Source organism: Borostomias antarcticus (genome assembly GCF_949987555.1).
Source record: "Borostomias antarcticus genome assembly, chromosome: 30".
NCBI classification, from domain to species: domain Eukaryota; kingdom Metazoa; phylum Chordata; class Actinopteri; order Stomiiformes; family Stomiidae; genus Borostomias; species Borostomias antarcticus.
Genome location: NC_140263.1, coordinates 4,327,009 through 4,337,933, shown reverse-complemented (window position 1 = coordinate 4,337,933; position 10,925 = coordinate 4,327,009). Strand labels below are relative to the sequence as shown.

Here is a 10,925-nt window from a genome sequence, read left to right as displayed (position 1 = left end):
TCCTGAGGGGAACTCCGGTAAGTATCCATTTTACATTCTGGAACATTCCGCGAGAATGCTTACTTTGACCTAGTCTGCTCACTGGATGTAGGTTTTGAGGATAAGCCTTGTCATTAGTTTAATACTGCCCAAATCAGTGGATATGGAAGATTTTCTGGGCTTAATCAGATTCAATTCAGACTACGTGAAACAACCACCTAGCATCCACTCTGCTCAAGACAATTGTGATTGGTTTAAAAAAAAGAAAGAAGAGTTTTCCCACCTATCTGAGTGGTAATGAGAGCCGGCAGATCTTTCTCCAGCTCTCACACAACATGAACAAAGTGTGGAGATAGATCAGGCTATGCAAGACTAAGTTAGACATAGCCTCTGCATTTTCAGTTTTCAAAAGATCTCTGTGTCTTTCAGGTAGAAAGTCTGGAGTTAAAGATGCTTTGTGCGCCGTCTAAGGTGGGACACCTGAGTCGTTCTTTGTTTTTGATTCATTTCCTGGTCTCCTCCCTCTCTTTGATGTGCTAGACCAATCAGCTGACCAGGAAATCTATGACGACATTGAAACCCCTGAATTTCCCCCGCCCCCTCCAGCTAGCAGGTGAGCAAAGTGTCCTTACTGTCCTTACTGACTGTCCTTACTGTCCTCTTAAAGCTGCTGCAGGTACAACAGCCTCGACCGTATACGCAGCTGAATGGAACTTAGTTTTGGGACTGCAAATTTGAAATGTTGAAAGATCTTTAACCTGTCAAATCTTATGGAAGGACTCACAGAGACAAATGCTCTAAAACTATTGCACTTTTTACAACTAATTGTTGTATGTCTCTTTCTCTCCTCCCCCATCCTCCCTCATCCCTTCTCCTCCCCCCCCCCAGCCTCCCCCAGCTGAGACCCAACCTCCGCAGGATGGAGGAGATGGACCCCAAGAAACTCAAGAAGTTTGAGAAGGAGGAGAAGGAGTTCAGGAAGAAGTTCAAAGTTGGTGTCTCTCCTAACCTATATCTGATATCTTAGTTTGTCTGATCTCAGTGGGTCAGTGGTGAGGTTCCTCCAGGTTCTGATCTTAGTGGGTCAGTGGTGAGGTTCCTCCAGGTTCTGATCTTAGTGGGTCAGTGGTGAGGTTCCTCCAGGTTCTGATCTTAGTGGGTCAGTGTTGAGGTGCCTCCAGGTTCTGATCTTAGTGGGTCAGTGGTGAGGTGCCTCCAGGTTCTGATCTTAGCGGGTCAGTGGTGAGGTGCCTCCAGGTTCTGATCTCAGTGGGTCAGTGGTGAGGTTCCTCCAGGTTCTGATCTTAGTGGGTCAGTGGTGAGGTGCCTCCAGGTTCTGATCTTAGTGGGTCAATGGTGAGGTTCCTCCAGGTTCTGATCTTAGTGGGTCAGTGGTGAGGTTCCTCCAGGTTCTGATCTTAGTGGATCAGTGGTGAGGTTCCTCCAGGTTCTGATCGTAGTGGGTCAGTGGTGAGGTTCCTCCAGGTTCTGATCTTAGTGGGTCAGTGGTGAGGTTCCTCCAGGTTCTGATCTTAGCGGGTCAGTGGTGAGGTTCCTCCAGGTTCTGATCTTAGTGGATCAGTGGTGAGGTTCCTCCAGGTTCTGATCTTAGTGGGTCAGTGGTGAGGTTCCTCCAGGTTCTGATCTCAGTGGGTCAGTGGTGAGGTTCCTCCAGGTTCTCAGCCTCCTTCTCCTCTCCCGTCCTCCCCCAGTTCGAGGGCAACATCGTGGTGCTGTACCAGGTGACCATCGTATCCTCTCTGTCCAATAAGAAGTGGGGCGGTAAAGACCTGCAGCTGACCCCAGGCGATAAGCTGGACGTCATAGTCAAGGCCGTCGACAACAAGCTTGTCTGCCGCAACAACGAGGGCAAGTGTGAGTGTCTACGGCCCCGTCCACAACCTACACCTAGGCCCTGCTCCCTAACCCTACTCCCTAACTCCTACTTCCTAAACCCCTACTCCCTAACCCCTGCTTCCTAAGCCCTACTCTCTAGCCCCTACTTCCTAACCCCTACTCCCTAACCCCTACTTCCTAACCCCTACTCCCTAACCCCTATTTCCTAAGCCCTACTCTCTAGCCCCTACTTCTTAACCCCTACTCCCTAACCCCTACTTCCTAAGCCCTACTCCCTAACCCCTACTTCCTAACCCCCTACTCCTTAACTCATACACCCTAGCCCCTACTTCCTAACCCCTACTCCCCAGCCCCTACTTCCTAAACCCCTACTCCCTAACCCCTACTTCCTAAGCCCTACTCTCTAGCCCCTACTTCCTAACCCCTACTTCCTAACCCCCTACTCCTTAACTCATACACCCTAGCCCCTACTTCCTAACCCCTACTCCCTAAACCCTACTCCCTTGCCCCCTAACCCCTACTCCCTAGCCCCTACTTCCTAACCACCTACTTCCTGGACCCTACTTCTAATCCCTTTCTTCCTATCCCCTAAAACCCAGGGCTTTTCCCGCCAAGAAATCCTAAAGTTGCTGATCTAACATTTTCCTCTTTTTCTCCTCAGTCGGCTACGTCCAGACCAGCAACATTGTTGTGGAGTAAGTACAACAAAACACACACACACACACACACGCACACACACACACACACACACACACACACACACACACACACACACACACACACACACAATTTGGCAAATACCATTTCCAACTACAGAGTATGTCATGTCATGGGTAATATCAATGATCTGTTCTCTGCTCCTCTCCCACAGGGATGCTGATATCTATGACGACATTGGAGATGGTACGTTCCTATTTACTTGACAATAATGATAATTTCCTTATCACATTAGTATTATTATTATTATTATTATTATTATTATTATTACTACTACTACATTGTCTTATCATTCATCATGTTCAGTCACAGTTCTGTGTACTATCTATTAACCTTCATGAATTTTCCAGGTTGCATTTATGACAACGACTGAAATCTCCAGCGACCTGCAGCGAGCTTGTGAATCTAGTTTGTTTATTTGTTTTTTTTATCCATAATCTTTATCTTATTTATTCTGAATGGTTATTGTAGGGTGGCATGTGCTCAAATGAATAAGAGTGTTGCACACATTCATCAATAAAATTACATGCTCAACAATTAGTTCAACAATGTGCATTTCATAGCATCTACACTGTTATATTTCTACATGTTTTATATTTAAGCCTGTGTAATGAGCTCCTTCCTATGAGTGATCATTGGAAGGGCAAAATATCATCATGGCGTATGTTTTGCCACTTGAATGCGTTTTTGCTGTAAATAAAGCTAATTGAAATACATAATAGTGTTGTTCTATTGTTTTATATTTCTTATTTATGATGGTATATTAAACAGCATAACATGGGGGATTTAGACACCTTATTCGGTGAATGTGTGTGTGTAAAAACCTGGCAACCCTGATAGTAAAAGAACGTGAGCTCGCCAGATGATCTCGCGAGGTTACATTCCAGCCTAGCACCTTCAACTGATCTCGCGTGGTTACATTCCAGCCTAGCACCTTCAACTGATCTCGCGTGGTTACATTCCAGCCTAGCACCTTCAACTGATCTCGCGTGATTACATTCCAGCCTAGCACCTTCAACTGATCTCGCGAGATTACATTCCAGCCTAGCACCTTCAACTGATCTCGCGTGGTTACATTCCAGCCTAGCACCTTCAACTGATCTCGCGAGGTTACATTCCAGCCTAGCACCTTCAACTGATCTCGCGAGGTTACATTCCAGCCTAGCACCTTCAACTGATCTCGCGAGGTTACATTCCAGCCTAGCACCTTCAACTGATCTCGCGAGGTTACATTCCAGCCTAGCACCTTCAACTGATCTCGCGAGATTACATTCCAGCCTAGCACCTTCAACTGACCATCAAAATGGTTCCCCCCGTAGCAGTGTCACCACTTATCAAGGTAAATCTTTCCTTTAGTTTGATTTAAGGGTCTGACAAGTCCCTAAGAACTGAATCCTTTAATAGATGTATAGCTTTGAAGCGTATATGAAGCTAACTAGCTAGCCCTAGCATGCTAACGTGGCTAAGCTGTGAATGACATTGACGTTAGCCGTTAGCTTAGCATGGGACAATAACAGCTGATATAACAGTAAACACTATTAGAATCACCTTTGCAGCTTTGGGTTAAGTTTATACGTTAGCTTCTTCACCCTAATTGTCCCACACGAGCTTCCGTTAAGCTAATGTTTGGCTTTTTCCTATCCTCACATCCATAGCCAGCTAGTTATACATTATGAGGAATCCAACTTACATTACATTACAGTCATTTAGCAGACGCTTTTATCCAAAGCGACTAACAATAATTGCATTTAACGTAGGAAGTCAGTGTACTACTACTCACCAGAACTCACAAGTGCATCTTCTCTCTAAAACAAGTGACTAAGAGCATCATCTAGTGCTGAAGGCAAAGTGCAAGAATAGCAATCTAAAGTAACATCTAACATCATAACATCTAACTTAACATTACCAATTGACTTCCTGTGTTTTCCAGACTGCCAGGTGGTCAGCCCTGCTGGTTGGCATGTTATACGGCAAACAGAGGTTTGGTAAGTGAATAGACCAGCTTGGTCGAAGGTTTATCCTCTCCATAACCAGTGCTGGAACATGTACATTGAATTATTGTAGTCGCTTGTGCTTACAGTATCTTATCAGTACTTATCAGTTCCTCATTCCTGCCCTAGGTATGCAGCTAGACATTAAACTGGCACTTTACTATCCGTAGTCTAAATGGTAAATGGACTGCACTTATATAGCGCTTTTCCACCTTAGCGGTACTCAAAGCGCTTTACAATGGCCTCTCATTCACCCATTCACACACACATTCACACACCAATGGCGGTAGCTGCCATGCAAGGCGCTAACCTGCTCATTGGGAGCAATTTTGGGGTTAGGTGTCTTGCTCAAGGACACTTCGACATGTGGACAGTCGGAGCCGGGATTCGAACCGCTGACCCTTCGATCACTGAACGACCCACTCTACCAACTGAGCTACAGCCGCCCCAATAGTCTAGAATAGTTTATCTACACTAGCTACTGTAGCTGTGTTCACCCAGCGTTGTTGTGGTGCCCTCTAGGTTATATTGTGGTAGGTGAAGCTAAAACTTCCTGTGCAAGACAGACTTCCTGTTTTGAAGGGTATATTTATATAAGCCAACCCTTGCACCCTGGCGTCTTCCAGAGTACCTGAAGCCGATCGCAGAGGACGAGAGAAGGATGGAGGAGGCTGAGAAGAAGGTCAGAGAGGAGCAAGAGCGCATCGCCAAACAGCTGGCTGAGGGTGAATACACTCGAGAGACACACACACACACACACACACACACACACACACACACACACACAGAGCTTCACCGAGGAGACACACACTAGAGACACACACACAGCTACACTATGGAGACACACACACACCAGAGCTACACCTGGGATGCACACACACAAACACCCAGACACACCAGAGACATACACACAGCTACACCAATGACACATACACACACATTCAAGACAGACACTTGCTGAGTATCACATGAAGGTATATGTATACCCACTCAAAATGTGATGGTTTGAATGTCTTACGTATCCTACACAAGAGGTTCTGTTTGTAATTTCACATCAACTGTATATATCATTATCTCCTGGAGCTTGCTCCATCGCCTTGTTGAGAGGGGTCAGGGAAGAATTTTTACAGCTCACTTATCTGGCCCCTGGGTGATTACTGTTTTTTTTGCTTCCCTCTGGAATATGTAGAGAGTGGGTCGTATGCCCACCTCCCTTGTTCTCTGTAAAGCGCATTGTGTTGCCTCTGGGTATGAAATGCGCTATACAAATAAAGCTTTGATTGATTGATTGATTGATTATCAGACTGTTAGTTTTGTATTAGCTATAAACCCTCGCAGGGCAGCTGAATGCTTGAACCAGTGGTTTCTAACTAGAATTGTCCTTCTTTTCACAGCCAACGAGGACACCATCCTTAAGTGAACTCCCTGGATCTGTCATGTTTCTTCTGCAATAAAACAGCACCATTTATTTTCATGTATTCTGAGTTCTTCTTTAATTGTGGTGATGGTGAATGTGTCCCACATACAGTAGGGCCGGACGACACTGGGCTACAAGATATGTACAGGCTATGTTCGAATTGTCACATTGCATTTACCTTGACCCATTTTGTGCTGAATTATGTTCAAATAACGTGTGGGAGTAAAGGTAGTTTGAGTTAGAAGGTGGGTTAGGTGAAGGAGCTTAAACCTGAGCAACCTGGGTCGAAGGTTAAAACGTGAGGAACTGGGGTCAAAGGTTAAAAAATGGAGGACAAAACTCATTCCTTCTCTGGTGAATTCTAACAGCCCATAACGTGGCTGCCAGTCAGCCTGCTCCAAGTGATCAAGGCTACAGTTATAAAATGCAGCCTCCAAAGTATGTTTTATCCACTAGCAACTCATGTAACATAACATGTAAAAAAACATGTCAAATAACATGTCTGTTGAATCACAAATTAAATGTTGGCTGTTGAAAACTGACTCCTCCAGGCCTCTGTAGGTACCTTCCAGAACCTACTGTTTATATTTGATAATGAATGATGAAAGGTTAGTAGATAGGCTACTTTGTGCTCAAAATGAATGGTTTGCCCAACTGTCAACTTTGGAGTTTGTGCGTGTCCGCCAGTGTGCTGTAGGTGTGCACCTCTGTGGGCGTGGCTGTTTGTGTGTGTGTGCCCTTCAGTAGTGACTGATGGGAGAAAGGTCTGGCTGTGTGTGTGTGTGTGTGTGTGTGTGTGTGTGAGTGTGTGTGTGTGTGTGTGTGTGTGTCCTTTGACTGGCTGTAATCCCGTCTGCTCCACTTTAGCTCCAATCCCAGGATTCAGGTCAGAGGCCAATAGTAGACTGCTGAGTGAACACTTGCTGCTCTCCTCTCCTCCTTCTCCTATCCCTCCTCTCTCCTACTCATGCCCCTCCTCCCCCAGACATCTTGTGTAAGTCTCCTCACCTGGTACTCGTCTGGTACTGTGTACTGGGTGATAACTAGTCACAAGTGTGTATAACTTTGTTCTGAACTACTACCCTTTCAACTGTGAAACAAGCAGAGCAAGACCTCAGTAATAGTTGAGGTGCGTCAGGTTGGTTGGTCATTGGGTCAGACAGACAGACAGACGGGTCAGGAGACATCCTGAGCAGAGGATATGTAGGGGTGGGACGTCTGCCCACCTCCCTTTTTCTCTGTAAAGCGTATTGTGTTGCCTCTGGGTATGAAACGCGCTATACAAATAAAGCTTTGATTGATTGATTGATTGAGAGGAGGTGTCCAGACAGACGGGTCAGGAGCAGAGGAGGATGTCCAGGCCACGGCGCTCCTGTGCAGCTGTGTGCTGCCTCTGCTCAGCCCACGGGTGTACTGGTCAACCTTGTCGCGTAATCCTGCTGGATCCGTGTCGCCCAGAGATGGTGGAAAGTGCTGAGTGGGTTAGTGTCGGTTAAGAGGCTTTAACCGCTGGTGACTCACCGATCCTGCCGGAGGACTTATCGGAAAGAAGTAGTCAAACAGCCACACGTAGCATGTAGTCCAGCGTTTCTCAACTGGTGGGTCGCGACCCAAAGGTGGGCCGCGGAGCCGTTTTGATTGGGTCGCGGCCTCGTGGGCGGTTTCCCATTTTCTTTTATTTTTTTTTAAGGGATTTTAAATTTATATATATTTATAGAGAAAATGTTGGGTTTTTATTTTGCAGGACACACAATTCAATAATTTCAATAATTTATTTACGAGACATGACGGGAAGTGGGCTAACCTTAGCGTGGGACAATGTTGTGTTATGTGTCACAGACTTTTTCTATTTTTGTGGAATAAATTTGAGTGCTGTGGAATAAATTTGGGTCACGACTTCATGATAAGGAAAAATGTGGGGATGTTGAGAACCACTGATGTAGTCGACTTAGCTGTATGTTGTAGCATAGCATTGCTGTACACATACAGTATGTACATCCACTGTACTGTTCATCACCAGGTAGTGAAGCTATTACAGTATACGCTAAAACTCTTTATAAAAATACATTTTCTTTATTGGGGTCATTGTTGACAGGTTTAAGCTGAATTATACTGGCTGTACATCAAGCTAGATTTTAGATATATTTCTTCAGCAGCGAATGATGGAATAAAAAGCACATTGTCTCTATCTGAGTGTGATGTTTTATTACACAGATAGACCCGTAAATCCTCCTAATTTTTACTTATGCTGTTGCGAGTCATGTATTAACAAAAGTGTTCAGAATAATGAAAAATGTCATTTTGAATCAAGGATTGGAAAGACGCAAAAATGATCAATTTCACTAACATTTTTACAAATATCGTTCAGCCTTTCACTACTAGGAAGGTCGGTGCTGACAGGACAAGTACAGCACATCTTTAGAGGAAAATAATCTATAATTCTACAAAAAAAAGAATGTAAAATACTTTGTATTTACATGAAGGGAATATTTACAATTCATCTCATCTACAGTTGCTCCAGTCAAAGACCCTTCTGCCCCAGTCTAGGACGTAACTGCCCCTGTGCCCCGTTCACCTGCCCCAGTCTAGGGCGTAGCTGCCCCTGTGCCCCGTTCACCAGGCCAGATGACAGAGCAGCGCCAGAGAGAGCCGTCCCAGCAAACACACAACGTCAGGGAGACGTTCAGATCATGTCTTAATAACGTCCGTCGGTCCTGAACCCCGTTTGTACGTCTGCTGGACCCCTCGATATTCAATCGCCTGGCTTGGACCCCTCTAAGACGTCTGTGGACGTGCAGAACGGGTTCAATATCTGAACGACTAAAAAAACGTTCTTTCTGGCTCCTAATTGGATGTCTTTGGACGTCCGAAAAAGACATCTAAAAGACATATTTTAGACGTGTCTTTGCTCAGTGGGGTGTCCAGGGCTCTGCCGGAAACAGGCCTCTGACAGCACGAGCACAGGAAGGCCACTTTCTGACCGCTGACAGCTTTCTGATGGACCACCACTCCCTCAAGGGGCCAAGTCATAGAAATCTTGCTATATTTGTATATTATTGTATTCATCATTGATCTTTTTACACTAGGAAGACTCACCTTCAAAAATAACACCATGAACATGACAAACATAGAACACTTAGGGAATAGTGTGCTTAAGGGGGTTTTCAGGGTCAATTAAACATTGAATATTACCCACCACTCTGGTAGATCTGATTGGAACAGTGGGGGGGACATATCAACCCCCCTGCCATACATTAGTACAGTATTATACTATATTATATACCCCACGACATCCACCCCCCACCAAACCCCTGCCCTAAATTAGTACAGCATACCATACTATACACCCCACCCACATATACCCAGGCTAAACATGTTAGCGCTCGTTACCAGACAAACAATAAATATATATATCCATATAACAAACATAAATAACTGTAAGAAATCACAATGTATTAAAGAGCCTTCCTGATGTCCATACCGAGTACCATGGCATGTTCCACACACATTTAAACACAAATGTTCTACTACGAGAGTTTTTACAAGTTTGTGATGGTACTGCACATACAAATATACAGACGTGACTCCGGTGAGATGCACACACGCTACACATGCCTTCTACACGCCTTGTACACTCCCCGTCCTCAGAACACAGGCGGTGTTCGGAATCACTCCCTATTCACTATATAGTGCACTATATAGGGCGTCAGCCATTTTGTTTGTAGTGTCCGAATTCTCCACGGAATTTTCGTTCCCTATATAGTCCACTATTTATTACCCACAATTCACCTTGATTTGCAGGGAACAGCGCATGTACCCTACATTTTCTCCGTTCCCTAGGTAGTTCACTACATGGTGAACCCTATATAGGGAATAGGGAGTGAGGGAACGAGGGAGCGATTCCGAACACATGGCGAAGAAGGTGATTGGTTGAAATAGAGATCTAAGAATGTGGATTTTAGCGAATGGGACGGTGAGCGGACATACGTGTGATTCCCCTGCTCAGGCGAGGGCCGGCGCTAGGTGCAGTGGCCACGACAAGCCACAAGGGGCACTGTAGGTTACTCAGGCATCTAGAAAGAGCGCTCTCTCTGTCTCCCTCTCTCCCTCTTATCTGTGTCTCTGTCCCCTTAACCCCCCCTCCCCCTCCTGTCTCTCTCAGGTTGTAGCGCTGTTGTCCAATGAGACGGCGCCGTCCTGAGGTGTGTGTCGGCTGAGGCCTCGTCTATGCGACCGAGCGGCCGCGGTGTCGTCCAGAAGTCAAGCGTGTCCACGCATGCGTGTGTGTGTGTGTGTGTGCGTCCGTGCATGAGCGCGTGTGTGTGCACCTCGAGCATAGGGAGCACGTTGTTGATCCTCCGCTGCCGGGGGAAACGTTGGTACTTGGCCTCAGGACCAATCACAACACAGGAAGTTGGTAGGTAGGAGGCAGGGGTACCAGGGCATGTGACGCTCAACATCCACATGAAAACAAAAAACAAATAAACAAGTATTTTTGGTCACAATTTGAAATGCGTGTTGATGTGCATCGGCTGTGGATGTACTTGTGAGTGGGCTCTGTTCGTCTCGTCCATATGTACTTTGGAGGCCGTCTGTATGTGGTGTTCTTGGATGTTGTTGTACAGTAGAGGATATGTCCTGTATAGTAAGTAGTACAGTAGAGTACAGTATATGTCCTGCGTGTGTGATGAGGTTTTTAACTGTTTGAGGAGAGGCCGAAGACATTTTTTCAGCCTTCCGCCAAATAAAGTTGTATTCTATCATCTAATCTATGACCATTGAGTTGCAAAGGGGGCAGATCTCAGCCAAAGCTGGTCTGATAGATCTCCAGCTTGCGGACGCGGTTCGGAGAACGCGTCTAGGACCTCACTTCTTCTTCCCGCCTTTCTTGGCGGCCTCCATGGCGGCCTTCTGCTCCTCCAGGATCTTCTGCTGGGCCTCGTACTCCTCCTGGCGCGCCTTCC

At 45.8% G+C, this 10,925-nt stretch overlaps 3 protein-coding genes across 3 annotated transcripts in view; 2 read left to right on the top strand and 1 right to left on the bottom strand.

Annotated features, from left to right (window-relative positions):
• fyb1b (FYN binding protein 1 b) overlaps positions 1 to 3,272 on the top strand; it is a 17,516-nt gene extending 14,244 nt beyond the window's left edge. Inside the window, exons 10-15 of the mRNA XM_084460158.1 lie at positions 451 to 592; positions 868 to 970; positions 1,692 to 1,854; positions 2,498 to 2,531; positions 2,708 to 2,739; positions 2,904 to 3,272. Of these exons, the coding sequence (XP_084316284.1) occupies positions 451 to 592; positions 868 to 970; positions 1,692 to 1,854; positions 2,498 to 2,531; positions 2,708 to 2,739; positions 2,904 to 2,926 (497 nt within the window). The 3' untranslated portion in view covers positions 2,927 to 3,272. The remainder of the gene's footprint in view (positions 1 to 450; positions 593 to 867; positions 971 to 1,691; positions 1,855 to 2,497; positions 2,532 to 2,707; positions 2,740 to 2,903) is intronic.
• Positions 3,273 to 3,818: 546 nt separating this feature from the next.
• atp5mea (ATP synthase membrane subunit ea) lies at positions 3,819 to 6,022 on the top strand. The gene is made up of 4 exons (XM_084460016.1): positions 3,819 to 3,892; positions 4,484 to 4,538; positions 5,171 to 5,269; positions 5,939 to 6,022. The coding sequence occupies exons 1-4, from the start codon at positions 3,857 to 3,859 to the stop codon at positions 5,962 to 5,964; spliced, it is 216 nt and encodes a 71-aa protein (XP_084316142.1). The 5' UTR covers positions 3,819 to 3,856; the 3' UTR covers positions 5,965 to 6,022.
• A 4,805-nt stretch (positions 6,023 to 10,827) lies between these two features.
• pde6b (phosphodiesterase 6B, cGMP-specific, rod, beta) overlaps positions 10,828 to 10,925 on the bottom strand; it is a gene marked incomplete at both ends in the record, with an annotated part of 15,766 nt that continues 15,668 nt past the window's right edge. Inside the window, one exon of the mRNA XM_084460157.1 lies at positions 10,828 to 10,925. This exon is cut by the window's right edge and continues 67 nt beyond it. Within this exon, the coding sequence (XP_084316283.1) occupies positions 10,828 to 10,925 (98 nt within the window).